This window comes from Uloborus diversus, chromosome 10 (genome assembly GCF_026930045.1).
Source record: "Uloborus diversus isolate 005 chromosome 10, Udiv.v.3.1, whole genome shotgun sequence".
NCBI lineage: Eukaryota > Metazoa > Arthropoda > Arachnida > Araneae > Uloboridae > Uloborus > Uloborus diversus.
In genome coordinates this window covers 64045405-64065966 of record NC_072740.1, presented here as the reverse complement: position 1 = coordinate 64065966, position 20562 = coordinate 64045405, and the positions used below count along the sequence as shown (strand labels likewise).

At 33.8% G+C, this 20562-nt stretch overlaps 1 protein-coding gene across 1 annotated transcript in view; it reads left to right on the top strand.

Moving 5' to 3' along the window:
• The window catches only part of LOC129231568 (deoxycytidylate deaminase-like), a 48108-nt gene extending 35883 nt beyond the window's left edge, over positions 1–12225 (top strand). Inside the window, exons 5-6 of the mRNA XM_054865925.1 lie at positions 9870–10083; positions 12098–12225. Of these exons, the coding sequence (XP_054721900.1) occupies positions 9870–10083; positions 12098–12182 (299 nt within the window). The 3' untranslated portion in view covers positions 12183–12225. The remainder of the gene's footprint in view (positions 1–9869; positions 10084–12097) is intronic.
• Positions 12226–20562: the final 8337 nt, after the last annotated feature.

Below are 20562 nucleotides of genomic sequence, written 5' to 3'. Positions count from 1 at the left end.
TTGAATTGCCACCCCGGTGAGAGGTACCAAAAAGTTGAATCATTTCCTTTTTTATGACTTTTCTAATAATGTTTTTTTAACTAAACACACTCAAATGCACGGAAAAAAATTAAATATTTCCATTTTTCATGTCCCGATAAGTACAAAATTAATATTCAAATCATTGAACTAAAAGTCCATAAACAATTTTAAAATTATTATATTGCTAAAAAAAAATTTTCCAAAAGTTGTTTATAGAGCAATTAACTAAAAGCTGTGAGTGTCTAAAATCTGCGTTTAATCAACCTTCTTCAAGTGAGAAAGTCAACTAGTTTAGCCTTCCCCCACGAGATAGGACACTGCTGCATAACATTGTGAACAATTTTTACCAACTAAACTGGAAATAGACAATAGTCTTGGGAATGCTTTGTATTGCAAATCCCTTATTAAACTCTAGATATAAGACCCACTAAATGGAACTTATCTTTCAGTAACAACTTAGAAAATAAAACAGCAACAAGTGCAATTCAGCTCTTTATGTTGTCAAAAGAGGTGGTGACCTGCCACTTAAACTCTGGTCCTCAAAGTCCATAAGCACTGAAGGAGCAAATACTAAAAACAGCTGCATGGAGTTTGAAACATTTGAAGGTCAAGTGGTTGTATGGATTTGCTACTAAAAATGAAACAAGTGAAAATCAAGACAACAAACATTAAAAGATGGCTGTCTGAAACTTCAACTTAACAAAAATAAATTCCATTATACAACATTTACTGCAATTTGAGACTATCCAAAAACTTCAATACAAGCTAAAAATCAAGTTTAGTGAAGGCAAATCATCAAGATTCTATTGTATTTCTGAATTGTATCGATTTTATTCAGGAAAATTATTCACAATTTAATTAAAAGCTAATTTGTAACAGTAACTGAATCATAAAATTAGAAAAGTTTAGCAGCTTAAGCCACATATACTGAGTGTTAAAATAATATGAAAAAACTCATATTTATATACTATATACAGTGGAGCCTTGATTTTACATATTCCAGCAAATTGGTGATAGAAAACACACCAAGCGAGAAAACACAAAACCGGAGCAGAGGTAAAACTCGAGACTTTAAAAATTGATACAGGAGTTGAAATGTCTAATATTTGATTGTTTTCTTCACAAAATTTGTTTCTTGGTTTTTAATCATGAGTAAAAAATGTTTTACAGTTTTGCTTTGAGTTAAGATGCTTTTCCTTCAGGTAAAAGTGCAGAGACTATAAGCTTTCACAAATGAGAAAAAATGCTATGAATATGGTTAACTAACCAGAGGTGGATACAGAAATAATCTTTAAAGAGGGCCTTGAAAAGTGAAAGCCCCCTATATATTGTTTCATAACCAAGTTTTCATGACTTTATTTTTAAATGTTTTTTAGGATCCCTTAAGTGCTATCAATAAATATTAGTGCTAATATACTTTGAATCAGAACATAAAATATCTTTTAACATTTCAAGTCAATTAAATACTAAACTCTACCATTTCACCGAGATGCTATAAAATGATCAGTTTTAATTAGGAAAAGTGTCGTGATGATTATAACAGGAGGGCAAGGTTATTAAATAAACCCATACCTCATTTGAGTTTTTATTAACTTGTTGGGCTAAAGCCTTTCTTTTGTTTTCTTGAAGGGTTTCATAACACATTAAAAGAAAATAAGTGCGATCATTTTGACCTTCCTTTTCTGTCCTTTTATGTCTGGGGATTTTCAGCTGATTCCAGGGTTTCCTCTACGGTCGCATTTTTCGCATAATGCGAAAACTGTTGGGCTAAATGCCTTTATTTTTGTTTCTTGAAAGATTTCACCAATATTGTTTAAAAAAAAAAAAAAAAATTTTTTTTAAACTTACCTTTTGCCATTCCGGGAAAAACCTTGCACGGGAAATCCCATCCACCTACCACCGACACTCATATGTCCGAGTTTGAATCGGAAGTGTTCGAAAAAATATGTGGCACGCTATGATTGGTTGCCGTCATTCGGCAGATGTCGGTAAACTTCCGACAAAGCACATGTCGATCACATGAGAAAACCATGTTGAGGTGTTGGGTGCTGAATGTAGAATTAAATAAGAATTGTGCAACCTGCAAGCTGCGTTTTTCTCGGGCTGAGTCGTTCTTGCAATATGCAAATAAGGTAACGTCACATTGTTACGAGCAAGGTCGGATCTGGCTATAAATACTCGGACCGGCCATAGCTCGACCACCGCTACTTTTTTCTCTCACTTGTCTCCTCGTCTTGTGTTGTTTGTAAATGTGTTCGTCCATGTCTTCATAAGTTTTGCTATTGGCCTCTCAGGTGAGGTCTGATTTTTTTCTGAATGAGTCGTTATTGATGTCTTCAGTTTTGGAAGCGCGTGCTGCCATGACGTCCATAAAAGTGAAAAGTTATAGTCCACTTTAAGTGGGTCGTTTGGTCTCCAAAGAAAAAGGATCGTGTCCATCTTCGATATTTTTCCCTGATATGGTGAACTTGGCTCCTAAGGTGTGAACTGACCAGCGTGCAATTCTGGGGAGATTGCGATGCGGTCCTTCTACCTGTGGGGATTCACTATCGAACATCGACAGGACTTTTTGACACCTGCATGGACTTATTGTAAGATCCTTTTGATTTAACATAATTTAATTTTCTTTGGAGGACCAAATTATTGTATTGTAACTATTTTATAATATATGTTAAATAAATGTTTTTCAGTGTAAAGAATGATTCATGTTTTATTTTCTTCGGGCAGACCACTCCCTCAAATTTTCAGTTATAAATGAGTTGCCTAAATTTCAGCTTAGCTGTAGGCTATTAGCTCTATAACATCTAAAATTATATCCAACAAGTGGTAGCAGAGTCGTGTGGTTGACCTGCCCGGAGAAAATCGAATCATTTTTTATTATGTAGAAAGATTATAGAAATGTTGAGAAGTTGGGCTCCCATAATTGGGCTACCTGGTCCAAGGATATAAAAATGGTGCTCATAGAAAGGGATTTATGGGAGATTACCCAAAAGAAACCAGAAGGGGAATTAACTAGTGCTGACAGAAAAAGATGTGGCCAAGCTTTAGCCATCATCTATTCAAACTTAGAAAAGGACATAAAAAGGTTAATTGATAATTTGGAAGATCCTAGTGAAGCTTGGAAAGCCCTTAAGACAAATTTTGAACCCCCATCTTTGGCCAGAGTAGCCGCACTATGGGAATCCTACTTCTCTTGCAAAATGCAAGAAGGTGAAACGGTGGGATTATTCGCTGCAAGGTTGGGGGGAATTTTTAACCAATTAGTCGAAAATGGATATATTATGGAAGAAAAACTCAGAACTTTTCAATTGATACGGCATTTACCTCCAAATTTCAGCAGTATTGTTCAAGCCATCTACAGATGGGAAGAAGAGAGATTTACCTTCTCTAAAGTAAAAGACGAACTACTGGCTGAGGAAGGCAGGATTAGGTATTTGGCCGAAGAGCCTAATGTAGAAAATTCGGCAATGTTTTCAAAACCCGGAAACTCCGGAATGGCAAATGGTAGGAGTAAATTTCTTGCTAAAAATAAAGTTTGTTACATTTGTAAAAAGAAAGGGCATATTGCGTCGAGGTGTTGGAGCCGTAACAAAGTAAAACAGGATAAGGATTTTAAATTCAAGACCAAAGAAGACCCTCAGGCAGGAATGTTTTGTTCAGTAAATGAAAACGAAATTTCTGCAAACACTACCTACCCAAAATGTGAGGATACATGGCTATTGGATAGCGGCAGTACATCTCATTTTTGTCGAGATAAGTCAATGTTTGCCAAACTAGAGCCTGTACAAAACACACAAATGGAGATAGCCGTAGGAAACGTGAAGAGCCAAGTAGAGGGCATTGGGAAAGTAATTTTTAAAATTGAATCAGATGGAAAATTAGTTACCATCACCCTCAATAATGTTTTCTATGCTCCAACACTGCGACACAACCTAATTTCTGGTTCTTGTATAGACAGACAGGGCTATAAGCTCAAATGGTTGCCCGGAAAGATCTGTGTTTTTAATCAAGAAAATGTTAAACTATTTACAGCAAATTTAATAAATAAACTTTATCATGTTAAACCAAATTTTTATATTGATTGTGAAAATGTTAATTATACAAAAGTTTTTAAGACCAAGGACCCGTCTGAAGGGGTCAATATGGTCAGTGTTGATATGGAAAAATGGCATAGGAGATTTTGCCATATAAATATGGAAAGTATCACCAAAACGAGTAAACTTGGTGCAGTCCAGGGACTAGAGATTAAGAAGGGGCAAAAACCCAATTGTGACCCTTGCCAATTGGGAAAAATGAGGAAGTGCTCGTTTAAATCTATGCCAGAAAGACGTACTAACTCTGCACTTCAATTGCTCTACATGGACCTGATGGGACCCCTTCAGACCGAGTCCTTGGGGGGAAAGAAATATATTTTTATAATTATAGATGATTTCTGAAGAAAATCATATGTTTTCTTTTGAAGAGCAAAAAGTGAGGCCTTTAGTGTTTTTGTCAACTTTCAAAAAAGGACTGAAAGATTCCTGAACTCAAAAATTATGGCTATCCGTTCCGAAAACGGAACAGAATTTGTTAACAAAGATTTTGAGAACTATCTCACCAATCAGGGAATAAAGATAGAGCGGACCAACTCCTACACCCCGCAAATGAACGGGGTAGTAGAAAGATACAATTTAACCATAATGAATGGTGTGAGGTCTATGCTCAATGATTCTGGATTGGGGGATGAGTTTTGGGCTGAAGCCGCTCTTTGTTTTAATTATGTAAGGAATCGGACAGTAATAGGAAATATGGACAAAACCCCTTTTGAACTGTTTTCTGGGCGTAAACCTTCAGTGAGACACCTACGTATTTTTGGATGTTCTGCCTATGTAGGTCAGCCTAAGTCTAAACTGAAAAAGTTAGATATGAGGGCTACCAAGGGGATCATGGTCGGATACGCCTTACGTACCAAAGGGTACAGAATCTGGGATCCTGAAACAAGAACAGTCACAAAAACTATTAACGTAAAGTCCAATGAAAATGAAAAATGGGGGGAATTAAAAGTCCAAAATAAAAATGAGAGAAAATTTAACTTTATCAGGCCTATAAGTGAAGTTCAACTTGAACAGGAAATACAGGAGAGCGTTGAGCAGACTCCCTGTGAAAAAATTAAATGGGTTAGAGAAGCCAAAAAGAGAAAGACCGGGGATAGGACTGATATTTATTATACAATTGCCGGTAAAAATAAAGTAAGATTAAATTCACTAAAACAGGTTTTAAAATATTGTAGTGAAAATAAAATAGAATATAAACCAAAACTTTTTGACTTTTCAACTAAAAATCCAACAGTAGGGGAAATCTGTGACGAGAGTGAGAGTTCGGGAGAAGGTGAAGAAGCAAGTTTAGTGGAAATTTCTATACCGAATTCGTATAGGCAATGTATCGCTACCCCCGAGGTGGACAACTGGAAACTGGCCATGGAATCTGAATTAGATGTCATTAAACAAAGAGAGGTGTGGGACCTTGTACCCCCACCAGAGGGGAAACCAATTTTGGGAAATAGGTGGGTCTACGACCTCAAGGTAAATGACAGGGGTGAAATTGTAAGATACAAGGCCAGATTGGTTGTAAGGGGGGACCGTCAGTCAATTGAGTCATATTCTGAAGTTTTTAGCCCAGTAATTGAGTTTTCACTTGTGAGAGTTTTCTTTTCTATTTTTATATGTCTTTTAAAATGGTGTCACTCACAAATTGATGTAAAAAATGCTTACCTATATGCTGACTTGAGGAACAAATCTACATGAGACAACCAGAGGGTTTTGTCAGTAAAAGCCACCCTAATTTTGTCTGTAAATTGAAGAAGTCTCTCTATGGACTACACCAGTCCGGAAGAAACTGGTTCTTAGAAATAGACAGTGTTCTTTGTGGTTTTGGTTTTCAAAAATTAAAAGGATGTAATTGTGCATATCATAGAGATAAAAACACTTTTCTTCTTATTTATGTAGATGATATAATAATTCTAGCAAAAAATGAAAATTTAATTAAAAAGGTAATTAATGAAATTAAAAGTATGTATGATATTAAAGAAATGGGGAAAACCAGAAAGCTACTGGGGATTGAATTTGTGGAAGATAAAAATAATCTTTTTATTCACCAAAGCTCTTACATTTCGAAGGTTTTGGGGTTATTCTCCGATTACTATGTGCCAAATTCAACCCTCCCAATCTCAAAGGGTACAGTTTTGTCGAAAGACGACTGCCCGAAAACTGAGGAAGAGAAAAGGGAAGCAGAAAAGCTCCCATACAGAAATTTGTTGGGTTGTATGGCATACATAGCGGGAAAGACCCGGCCTGACATCTCTTATGCGGTGAACATTTTTTCCCAATTTCAAGCAAATCCCGGAAGGAAGCATTGGGATTTTCTATTAAGATTGCTAGGATATTTAAAGTATACAATATCATACAAACTAAATTTAAGCTCAATCAGTAGTGTAGATCTACGGGGATTTTCCGACTCCGATTACGCCGCTAATCGGGAAGATAGAGTCTCAATGGGTGGATCAATTTTGTGTATTGATTGGGTCCCAATTAATTGGAGGACCAAATTATTGTATTGTAACCATTTTATAATGTATGTTAAATAAATGTTTTTCAGTGTAAAGAATGATTCATGTTTTATTTTCTTCGGGCAGACCACTCCCTCAAATTTTCAGTTGGAAATGAGTTGCCTAATTTTCAGCTTAGCTGTAGGCTATTAGCTCTATAACATCTAAAATTATATCCAACAAGTGGGCAGAGCGTGGTTAACTATCTGAATTGCGAAAATAAAGCAATGCATTTTCGCTTTTTTGCTCAAGTAAAAAAATAGTTTTTTAAATAAAGAAGAAATGTATGATCCTAGAGAGGAAGCGTGCATGGCGATAATCAACTTAATCTTTTTCAAATCTTAGCTAAGATGTTTAAACTATACAATTAAGTTCAATAACTATTAGTCTTATCCAGCATTATGTCCCCCCAAAAACTGCTTTATTAGGAGGAGGGGACTGCAACGTTCTAAACACCAATCATGTTTTCTTTTTTATTTTATGTTTTAAAAAAATTGTTGTACTTATTTCTTCAAGGATGTCACAAATGAAATATAAATTTTATTTTCAACTGGAGATGAAACACACTGAGGCATATATAAATATATGAGAATGTGTAACATTTTAGCATTTTGCTAACATTTTTCCATCAATTTTAGCTTTTACGCTAAAGAACTTTTGAACCCAGCTTAAACCCTGGCTGATTCACATTAAGTTTCGTTTTTCCAAACGGCAAAATTCGAATAGGATATTTTTTCTACTGTAGAAATGATAGTAGAAGTAATAGCCTCTAGAATTGGCCAAGTGAATTGGTAATTCTTGAAATGTTTTCCAACCATGCAGGCCGCTTGTGACATAAGCTTCTTAGTTGAGGTGTACTATGCCTTTTTAGCAGTAAGAAATATTAATGTATGATTTACAAGCTGTGTTTTATTTGTGTTGAGTTGTTTCTAACCAATGCAATGTAGTTTTTTGTCATCAAGCTGCGTGCATGTTTGATTCTGGCAATAAATTAGCCCGTCAATCTTGGAATGTTCTCTCTTTGATCTCTTTTCTCCATTTGCCATGTTGTAACTTCAAGTGATAGTTTTCAATAGTTGTGTGCTGGTGGCCGTCAGACCTGCTGGCTTGCCTTTTGGACCACTAATTGTTCCGGTTGAAATGAGCATTTGATTTGAAAAGCCCTGCGCTCTTGTCTTGTTTACTGGATGTGGCATTTTACATTTGTTAAATTTTAAGCAGTCATTTAACCAGCTTTCAACCATCCTTTTTATAAGCTTTAAAGTTTAATTATCCTTTATCAAGTTATATACATGTGTGTAGTTCTTCAAAGTCATCAATGCTACTGGACCTTGCTCAGTATTGAATTTATTCACTGGAGCTCATCCTGAGTGACTAGGCCCAATGATTGATGAAGTTTCTGATGCCTTGCTTGTGGATATTGTGCTAGATTTTTGTGCATGGTTCTTCGTACTTTCTGCATCTACAGTGGAGATGCTAATACAAGAACTGGATGACTTTACTGATTTCTTATATCCAGCTTTGGAATTTTGCGGATCAACCGACTCTCTAAAAGTGGTGCTCAGTGCTATTTGATTAGACTTATAAAGTTCAAGAAAGTTAACGTAAGGTGGTTTCTTTTATTCGAAGTGCTTCTGCTTGATGGTTTTTGGCACTGGTTTGGCCATTGTTTTGATGTCCTGCTCTGGTTAGAGTTCAATTTTTAAATATTTTTAAAAATGTTTTTGCATAGTTGTTTTTCAAATAAATGTTATTTGTTTACTTAATATGATTCAAATATTATTTCCTCCCGGCTGCCTGACTTTTGCATAGCTTCAGGCTTTCAATAGTTCTGAAGCAAATGAATTTATAAACTTATGTATATTTAAACTATAAAATATTATGTAATTAAGAAAGTCATAGTCTCATAACATAAGTTTAATTGAAGAATTCAGAAATTACTTCTTTGTAAATTTCAAAGCAGTTGCTGATTTGTTTTTAAAGCCGTGATACAGCTGTGATCATATTTTGATACTACATGCCGTTTCCATTCTTATATTATGATTTTGCTGAGAGACTACCATGTGATTTCTTTAATTTTGCATTTTCTTTATGTTATGGAGAAGTCAATAAAAAAATAATAAATGAAACAGTTAAACTAATTCATCTCTTTGGGAAGGCTGCAGCAAACACAAGAGAAGATGAAATTCATGGAATCTAATAGCTATACAGAGCTAAATTTCTGCTTTTTAAATGTTGGCAACGCATTTTATTTCTTTCCAGAAAATATAATAAAAATTAAAATACTATATCTCAGAAGGCAATTAAGTGCTTGTGTTTTGAAGTAAGAATGGTTTTTATTTGCTTCAAAGAAAAAATCTGGCATTTCAAGGTAATCTTTTTGACTTACAACTCACAAAAAAAAGGGGTAATAAGATGGAACAAAAAGATTTCCATAGTGGCTCTAAGCACCTAAAACAATCTTGGGGGGAAAAAAAGAACCCAAAAGCTTTGTGAATCTTATATAGAGAAAAGGGTTTTGATCCGTTTTTTAAAAAAATGTATTAAGCGGATTTTTTGAAAAAGTCTAACGAAAAATCTGAAACATTTTAACATTATTTGTATAGCAATTTTCACGGCTCAACATAAAATGATGTCAGAAGTGCAGTAACATTTGAAAGGGACTGCATAAAACCAGGGTTCCACTATATTTACATTAAAAGATGAAGATTACTCATAATTTAAAAAAAGAATCAATTGTTGACTGTCTGCAGTTTTTCATAAATTGCTTGTAATCAATGTTTTGCTAAGTCACCTGAGCAGCATTCCATGTTTCAACACTTTCCATACATTCCGCATTGCAGCATTTGTTGCTCTCAACAGCAAGGTATTCTTCATATCATCTGTCGGCTCCCTCAATGCTTCTGTTTGCCGATAACAACTGGCAAACCTCTCATTATGTCGATGAGAAAGCTACTGGGATATTTTGATCAATATCCGTCTATGACTCAAGCTCTTCAGAATTTTCTATCATACTTAAGTTTCTGATTGCTTCAGTAGACCTGATTTGGTAACTGACAACAATAAAAGATGTAGTGGTCATATAAAGAGATAGTCTTAACATACAAATTACTAAAATTGGGGCTGAGTGATTTTGATAACAATAAGCATTAGATAACATAAACCGCGATAACTTTAAGCAGGTGCCACTGTATTTCATTGATGGTGCATGTAGCCTTACATAATATATTCTTCATTATGCATTCTGATTTCTTTTTATTTTTAGTTTGCCATGCAGAAATGAATGCAATAATGAATGGAAAAAGGAATGATTTTAAAAATTGCACTATATTTGTCAACAAATTTCCCTGCTCTGATTGTGCAAAAATGATAATTCAAGCAGGCGTGAAGCATGTTGTATACTCCCAGAAAAAACCAGAACCGCCTGAAGTTTTCATTCCAGCATCAAAAATGTTCTCGCTAGCTAAAGTTACTTTTCGGTAAGAAATGATTGTGACAGTAACTTCATTGATTATTTTATGATAATTATATTAACAATTCATCTCAGTAATGAAATTAAACTTTAAATGTATGTTTTCCTTTGTTGCTTTAAGTAAATGATTAAATAATACTTCTATAAGTCTCTTTTTAAAAAAAATGATTTTTTTTTTCTGAAAATGATCATAAATCAGCAATACAAATCTGTTGTTTATACATTAGTGTTTAATTTATTGATTTAATGAAAAATAATGGATAAAATAAATTATAATCCATGTATTTAGCATCAGCGTGTCAAGACCGAATAACTAAGGGGTGCCCCCCCCCCCAAGAGCAAATGCTCCCCCCCTAGAAAATTAAAAATACCCCTCAAAATAACCCTCTAAAAATTTCAATGTTGCAGTCTGCGTCATGAGCTCCCCACCCCCCAGGTAGGCATGCCTGAGTAACTTTCCCACTCTCAACCCTTTGCCCTTCTGGTTGTCATAGTTACACAGTGCTATGAAATTTTTCCCCATGTTGGGTCTGTCACGTATAACATTTGCTGAAGCAATACAAAGAAAAGTTCAAAGTGCTGTAACCATGACAACCAGAAGGGAAGAAGTGTGGACAGTGAAAAAATTAATTATCAATATATAGACTACAGTTTTAACAGCTTATCTTAAGTATCCAAAAAAACTTCCCCACTCCAACTTTCTTACATGGAACCCATATATTTTAATTCATCAAACTTCTATAAATTGATGTGAAAAAAAACTACATATTTTTAAATCTGTCATAATTGAAATGTTAAAAATCTCACGGTGCTGAGTGTTTCAATAGTACCATAAACACGGGCTACTTTGGCCCAGATTTTAAACTTTTCTCATTTTTTCTCAACAACTTTGTAACTATTTATAATTCCAAGATGTGGAAACTTGGTTTACACATCTACAGATCTCTTAATTTAATTTTTGAATAGTGGTCAGTTTATTTCCAAGTATTTTTACCCTTTATTATTATTTTTTTTATTTAGACCAATGTTACCCTTGTGTTTAGGTTACTTTGGCTCACAGTGGTTTTCTCTACTTAAAATAACTGTAGAACTAACTAGAGTCAAAGAAATATGTGTTCATATGAAAAATTATTTATTTGAATAAAAAATACATTTAAAAGAAGTTTGAGTCACACATATTTGTTTTAAGGAAAAATACTATTATTATTCTTGTTTTAATATGGGTGTGCATACCTAGTTATTCTCTCAGAAATTACCGATGGAGAACAGTCATCTTTTCATCAGTTTTGGAGATTGAATGATTTAACTAAGACAACACCATTCGTAAAACAGAGGATCCTAAATTTTCGGTCACTTCCAAAACTTTTTGGTGCACTCCATTTTGCTCTCAACATTTGCTCTTTCTTCTCTCGCATCAACAGGAGAGAACAACTTCAGAAACCTGAGCTCATTCCATTCTGCAATAAAAAAATTCCATAAACTTTCCAACAAATTTAACAATATTTCTAAGAAGTAGATGCAACTGGGTAAACCTTTTTCTAAACATGAAAAGTGGTGTAAGTCACAAAACACTGCGTTTCATATCTCGGTGAATATTGGTCATACTAATGTCAAACTTTGTGTTGGAATTATTTTTCAATGGAGATTATTTCCCTAAATATAAGTTAGGGGACTTAGAGCCAGTATCAAAAGTTAAATTTTGTATTTTTTGACAAATTTTTATTTTTACTTCAAACTTTCAATATCTTAACCCTGCATCTGATTTTGAACATTTTTGCAATTGGAAGTAACAACTAGGACTTGGTCGTAAAAATAAAGGTTTTGCAGGTAAAACGGAACACCTTGTGTGTATATATATACATATTTATTTATTTAGTTATTTATTGTTTATAAATCAGTAAAAAATGTTTTCATTTGACATGTGTTCTGTGGCTATACAAATTGCTAGATGTCATAGTAAGTAATGAAACTTCAAGTATTTTTCCCATCCATGTTAATTTTTATTTTGTGTTTTTATTTAGAGAGTTTGTTCCAACTGTAAGAGAAATAGAAATCACAATGGGTGGCCATGATGCTGGCATTACATGCATTAATATAGATAAATAAACCCAGCAAGTTTTTACACCATCATTGTAATATTTTATCATTTACTGTTTTATAAAATGTTAGTTTTAAATTTTGCTTGTTTTTATTTTTTAACATTATTTGCAAGAGATTTCAATTTATAGATACTGTTATACATGATCATTCATAATAACAACTGTTTCCTTACAAAAAAAAAAAAAAAAACTCTCCCAATATCTTCACGACAGATAATCTTGATTAAATGAATTAAAGGTCAAATTCAGAATGCTAATGCATTGATAAAGCGTTCAACATGAAAACAATGTAATGCTTAAAACAATGCAATTCAGCATTTATTTTGCAAAATATGAATATTATAGATAAATTAGACAGGACGTGAAAGTATATTGTCAGGCCACTTCCCTATGGTCGGCTTAAATCTTTTTTGTATAGTCTAGGACTGCAACCAAACATGAAGAGGGGGTTAAAACCTGCCCAGAACACTAAAACTCAAACCATGCTCCCAAACCTTACTACATACAAGGAAACTTCCCTTAATAGCCACCTTGGAACAACCTCACGTCTCAACAATGGTACAGCTGCTTACCATAGAAATAATATTGATCTTAACAAAGCATTTAAACAATAGTTATCATTCACTAAACGTAGCCCCCCCCCCCCCCTGCCCTCTAGTAACAAAATTTTTTCAGTGTTACACAGATTAAAAAACCTAAATTTAGTGTGAAATACTCTGCAAGGTAAAACATCTTAGGATGTGTGCTCAGTTCATAACACTTATTATGAATAGTCACCAAGGAATACAACAGAATAAAATGCTAAGTTAAACGAGCTGATATGTGCCTCACATGACTTCCTTTTACTCCAATTTAATGTCATTTTCCCATTATTGGTAATTTTAATGTGATTCAATAGTTTACACTCTAAATATCACCAACAGTGACCAAATTGAAACCAGATTTAAAAAAAAAAAATTCGCCAAGTGGCGACAAAACTTGGCAACCAAAAGTATGGCGATATATCGCCAAGTGTCCGCCAAATTGTAACACCACTTGAGTTTACATCGAAATTAACAATGATTTTCCCCCCCAAAAGGGCAAAAGACCACCTTAGAAACACTCAAATGACACCAAAAGGGGAGGTGCACAACTAGACCCCACTAGGAATTTACGTACCAAATTTCAACTTTCTAGAACATACCCTTCTTGAGTTATGCGACATACATACGCACATATGTCACGAAAAAATTTGTTGTAATTAACTCAGGAATCGTCATTATGGATATTTCGCGTGTTTATACGTTCTTAGGCACTTATCCACGTGTGGTCGAGTCAAAAGAAAAACCCAACATTCATTCTGGGGTGAGCAAAATTGAAATTATGGTCGATTTTTGAGTGAAAATTTTTTCGCGAATACAATACTTCCTTTTTGTAAAAGAAAGTAAAAATTAAAAGTAAAATGTAGGCTGCATAGCTTTAAAATACAACGGATGTGGACGTGCAGCTGGTTGCCTTAGCAAGTGCTTTTGATTTCTCAGCTACTGTGGACTTTTTGTACCTACTGTTTCTTCTTGTTTCAATCTGAACTGCATTTACTTTAATTTTCATTGATTCATGTAGAAAGAGAAAGACACTGCCTGCGTTGTCTAGTGGTCAGAGAAGTCTAACTGCGACAGGAAGGTCTGCGTTCGAATCCCAGCTCGGGCCTGGACGTACTTTCTCTCTCTTGTCCTTTCTTGGTGTGAATGTGTTGTTGTGCCGTGAATGGTTGCCTACCATATAAACAGGTCCTTATGGCAGGTGTACACTGTAGAAGTCTGACTTCACCTCAAATTATGGTACAGTTGTAAAAGTGAAGCAGCACACCCTAAAACTGCCAGCCTAGCTGCCACACTACCACAACAACGGAAAGAGAAAGATGTTTTGTATTCAGAAATGTTCTGTAGACCTCTTCAAGAATCTGACAGATGGTGCATCAGCATGCTGTTTCTGCTACCGTGGTAGCATATCAACCGTGGCAGCGATTTGGGGGGGGGGGTGCAAGGGGGACTGCGCCTGCACTTTTCTCATCATCAAAGATTGCCTCCTCGTTAAAACATCAATTTCAAATCATTCTGGGTGAGGTTACCGAACATCATCAAATATTGTTTAAAATTTCAGTTTTAAAACTTCAATTTTGAAATTTTTCTGTGAGAAAATCTCTGAGCGCACTCCCTCCTTCCTTTAAATTCAAGGGTGACCACAATTTGCATAAAAAGACTCCAGTTTGAGGAAGAAATAAGGAAAAAAATCCCCCTAGATAGCGTAAAACTGCGTTTTTAAGACTCCAACATAAAAAAAAAATCCGGAGATTTTTTTCTGAAGTCCTCAAAGGAAGTTCAAAACTAAGTTCTTAGGATTAAATCAGTTCAAAAAAAAAAACTAAGAGAACATCTGAACCCTTTTGTTCCTCTTTAATTCAGTACAAGAGAAGTCTGAATGTTTTAAAAGACGTTTTAAACGAAATTTCTGGGAGCGAACCCTAAATCCCTTGCTCTAAGTCATTGCTCTAAGTTTGCTAATGATGGCTTTTATTTGGGTCTTTAAGACATCAGTTAAGGATTTTTTTCCGGAAAGAGCCATCCTTATCCTTACATTATCAAAGACAGTCCAAACTTCAAGCCCCCCCTCCCCCCACAACCACACACACACACAAAATAGCCTAAAATAGTCTTCAATTTCTAAAAAAAAAATTTTTGCCCCCACACTTTTAAACCACACTCGCCGCCCCTGATATCAACTAATGAACATGCACATTAGGGTGGGTCATTGTCCTATGGTAAAAAGAAAAGTTTCCGATTTCCATCGGGGCAGGCTAAGAAAAAGGTGCCAAATGACGTTTTAAGTTTATATATAAAATTCCATTCAAATAGTTTTTTTTTTGGCTCCGGATTGAGTTTGAAAAACGCGTCTTTAAGAATAAAAGGTCGAGTTTCATAAAAAAACTGAAAAAGAGAATTACAAATATATATAACAACTTAAGGCTGTCCAAGTATTAATCATTTCTTTACAAAAACGTTTGTGACAATCATTAATTTTCAAAATTAAAAATATTCATCTTAAAATAGCTTTAAAGTCCTTACCGTCTAGTTTTGGTATAAGTTTTCGGGACTCCAGTTGGTTCTTTATTAAAGCTTCTCTTTTTGCACAATAGTTGAAACTTACATCAATTTTAACTGCCCTTCCACAGGGGTGCCCATTCCCACGGGGTGATTGCACCCCCCCCCCCACACATGCTGGGAAGTACCCCCCAGAGCGAGAGCCCCCCTCCTCCCTCCCTAGAAAAAAGGTCAAAAATATGTAAAATCAACCTTTTTTAAAATTTTGCCATGAACCCCCCTGGTGGGCACCCCTACCTTTCAACACCCTGTGTGTATAGCATGGCAGGCATAGTAAACAGTTCTTTTTTGCCTGAAACACAGTTGAATATCTTCTTCAGAGATTGGTTTTAGTATTGGTGGATCAGACACATTTTTCCAGCCATTGAGATCAATGTAAGATTCTGCATCAAACTTAACAATAAGAAAGTGAAAAATTCGTCTTTTGGGAGACTATTTTGATGAACACTACAAGCTTCTAAAATCCAACGGGCTGCCAATTGACGGATGTGCTGTTCCAAGTCTGTCAGCATTATAATAAATTAATTTTTAGGAGATACAAAAAGTTTCTTTGGATTGCGGGATCTATTTTGCACCTCAACTCAGTGGATAAATATCTAGTTGCAGTGATTTTGAAGAACTGCCGAGCCTATCTGCACATAAAGGGTAACTTTTGATAGCAAATCAAATTGGAACATGAACGTTTACGACTTCTATTGCAAGAATTATTAAATTTTCAGAAGGAGATTCCACTGAAACACACAAATGTAGAAATTGATTAGCACAAATTAGCCATGGAACATGAGACATTTTGCTATTCTTTGGCTCTTGCCAGGGCAAATTGTCGTGCTATTTTGCGCTTCTAATGAAGCATGTTTTTCTCATGGTGAGATAAAGTACTGCTGAAGCAATAGCTACTCCAGCCCATTCGGATACTTTGATTCTGTCACATGTCCGTGAAAGCAAATTAAAGTCCACTGTATTGCTTGTAGTAGTAAATTTATATAAGCGTTTGTAGTTTGAATCTTGTAATGGTCCCTTGAATTGATCCTCACTCTCTGTATCCGATAAAAGAGATGTTATAAAGTAATGATACTAAAACTCCTCTTGAGGCTGGAGCTGAAATTTCTCTCCCTCTCTCTTTTTTTTTCCGGACAAATGTAGTCTTATCTTTGCATTTGCAAGATGAAGTGCCAAACAGCAATTTAGTAGCTTGGTAAAATGATTCTGATTATTTTCTTAGTTATTTTCAAATAGGAGTTTAAAAGATTTTTAGCATTTCTTACTCATTTAAGTTGCACAGTAGGCAGGGAGCGTTTGACCTAATTCTCACATTTCAGCCAATTCTAACACCTAAAATGGCAAGTGTGAATTTAAACCAAGTGCAAATTCAAAGTTTCATCACTTGTTTCTATAAACGAAGTAACATTTATTACTCCTACTTGGGTAAGGAAATCCAAACTTCAAACTCAATCCGGAGGCAAAACGACTTATCAGAATGGAATAAAATTTCACACATGTTAGTTTGAGACCATTTAGCACCTTTTTAATCTCCTGCCCCTTAACATTTCGAAAAAAAAATTTGACCCATCCTAATGCACATTTAGAGAAAAAATTTAGATAAGAAATTGATTTGATCAGACTCTTAGAATTATAACGAGTAAAAATTAGAAAATTAATAAAACTGCAAATAAAAATGAGGAGGAGAGTTAAAAGCTCAGGACACAGCAGTTTCAAAATGAGTCTCTTCATCAGTGCAATAAAAAAATGGTTCACAATAACCCAAGCAAGACAAGTGAACTAATTAAAATGGAACGAAAAAAAAGTATATGAAAGCACAATGGTAGCTGGGAACCATAAAAACATTACATCATGAAAATGGTAGGAAATACGCAAGAACAGCTGCACTAAATAAATAAAATCACACACAAAAATGTCATTGTAAGATTTCCAGACTGAAGGGATTGGAAGAGTAGGAGAGATTTTCTGGCATGAGAAGGAACTGAAATAACAAAATATAACAAAACAAAAGCATTTTAGCTTTTTTAAATTTTATTTATTTCTATAAATAATTTAAAACCAATACACATCTTAAAACATTTCAATAAATCATTTTTAAACAAGTTTTATGATAAATTCAAAATACAAAATGAAACAATTGTATACATCTTATCTTCATTGTATACATATCATACATATAGTATACACATTACCTGGTAAAACTATGATTTGTTGGCCCCAAAACTGTGATTTGTTTTAACCATACACCCCCATATCAACAAATATAGAAAATACTTCAAGAGAGTGTTTGGGGAGGAAATATCTATATAATTCTGAGAATATTAGCAAATAGTTGCTTGAGATGCTAACATACAAACATGAAATGTTATAAATATCTCATATTAAAAAGCGCATCTTTAAAAGTTCCAATTTGGGTTTAATTTTTAAAAAATATGCTAAATCCAATTTATCCACCATTAATATTGTCTACTAATTTCCCCTTCACAGGAAATTCCGAGAAGTACTTAATTTTTTAAATCTACTCATAGCATGTTGAAAATTGATTTTTTGCAAAATACACCAAATAACTTGAAATCATCAAGATAGCCTTTAGTGTATAGAATATAACTTTACTCATCACAAGTTGAAAGTTCCTATAAGAACTTTCCAACTAATTTTTTTAGCATAACATGACTGCATAATTTGCTTAACATGCACTCATCAAAATTATCAATAATATTTTACTTTCTATACTGGTAAAATTTTGGTGTAAAAATATCAATTTTTGTTTCAAAACATCAAAACTCACATAAAGGTATTTATGTTCTATGTGATTTGAACTACCTTTGTATACCTAATAGCTTAAAATAACAGTTGACAGTATTTTGTTGAAGAAGTAGAGAGCATTATTAAGGTTTAAAAAAACTGATTCTGTTAATTCAATAAATGACTTAAAATTCACTCTCTTATACTGCAGCAACCCAATCTTAGCTACTAGCACATTATTCATCATGTGTCATTTTTTAAAAAATTGCTTTGGCTATTGTTTTGAAAAAAGCTCATTAATCGAGCTTTTTATTCAGTTAACAGTAAATAAAATGCTAAATAGTTTAAGAAATGAAAAAAAAATGTGATTAAAAAAAACCCTCTTTCTTATACAATTGTGAACATTACACCAAACACTTATGATTACTTGCACACAACAGTAGACTCTCAATCCTTTCTTCCTACATCTTATGGTGCAATCATGAATGCCATCTAAATAATTATTAATAATTTCTATAACTAGCAGTCTCAAAAATTCTGTTATAAATTTTACCAACCTTTGGAAAAAATGGTAACTTCAAGTCCTTTGATGTCACATTTGACTATTATGCATCCACTGATGAAGGGGTTTTTAACGTATGACTAGATTTCTGTTCAAGAAAAGATTGCAAAGAGGAAAGAAATTGATGATGATATCAAAGAAAACGAAGAAGTCATTACATAATCAGCTCCAAAATTTGTTGAAGTGCATTGAAACCATAATGAGCTTTTTTTTATCTTGATTTACATACATTAAGTTACGAAAATGTCTCAAATGCTGAAAATTGATTGTTTGGTTTGTTGATTTGTTAATGTTATGTCTGCTTTGTAAATTTTTTGCAGTATTCTTCCTGTTCAATTTGATAATATATAGGTCAGGCCATCATTTTTTATGTTGTTCTGCATTTGTAGTCTCCTGTATCCAAAATGAATGGCACCATAAAATATCGATTGAGATTCTACTAAATATAAAATCTTCAGTGTAGTTAAAAAGATGAGTAACTTTAGTTTTATTCCTAGTATTGATTGTTATTAATGCTATATTGTACATTTCATTCTTTAGACTAATATTGCTCAGAATTACTTGTAAGCGAGTTTATAGTACGAGTATTTAAATGATGTCAAGATATTATTTGATTCAGTGAAAAATCATATTTTTAAATGTAAAAAATAATACTGAAAGCTAAAAATATTGTATGCATGCTTTAAAAGTTTAAAGATGAAATGTTAGTTTTGTTAAGTGATTCAGAGATGGCAATTTGAAAAATAATTTTTAGTAACAAGTAGGATAGTTTTCTTTTGCTTTTTACTTTTGTCAACAATCAGGTATTGGTTAGTTTTTAGCCCTTAGCCCCGTAACCTATAATTTGCAAATCAACAGCCTGCGCCCAAAACAGAAACAAGATTGCTCAGCTATTGAGACATTTCACGGTTTGGGAAATTAGATCTATATTGTACCAAATGCACACAACTTACAGAATGAGAATGCATCTGAATACATACAGCTGGTTTAACTCCTTAACCTACAGCTGTGGATGAAATTCCTGGTCTGGTGTTCGAGCCATACCGGTAGTATTTACATTTAACCCAATCAATGCAATACAGGCCAAGAACGTGATAATCAGCTTCGACCAAAATACAGAATAAGGGATAAAATAGATTTAGGATTCCTTTAAAGATTTAAAATAGAAAATAATGCATGAATACTTTTTTCACAGTTGGCCGAAACCAAAGATACATAAACAAGCCAATGTATTTAAATAGAAACATTGTAATGCTATGAGACAATTAGGAAAATTTAATGCTTTGAACAAATGGCTATATTATATGAAATTAAAATTCTTTGTAATCTGTTACTATATTTAATATGCACAAACCTGAAAAACAAAATATAATAAAATGCAAGAAAACTTATTTAAATAAAGCTTTTTTACTGTATTCTACTGCAAATAGCCTGCTTTTTATATTGAAAAGTGTGTGATTTTTCCCCCTCAACAAAATTTCAGCTACTTTTACACAATGTAAAATTAATTCACTTCTACAAATTTATGTTGATAACAATGTTTTGAACCATTATGTTTTGATTTTTAAAACAAGTTTAACAATTTTGAATGCAAGCATTACTTTGATAAGTGATTCGGCAAGTTGCATTTCATAAAAGTAAAAATGCTTAATTTTCTGTAAAAAGATTTGGATTTCCCATAGTCCTAAGTAAACTAAAAATTTTGGCTATTTTTCATTGTGACTACACATTATCACTATTGTTGGCATCTCTGATCAATAACACGAGTGTTTTTACATTTAAATTAGCATCCAGCTTGCAAATATTTTCAATTTTACCCTAATAATATTTCCAAATCCTTTAAATCCTTCTAAATAGAAGAAGAGCACTTTAAGTTCTTCTAAATAGAAGAACTCTGTGTGAATGGAATTGTCTGTGACACAGGTCTCAAATCAAGTAGT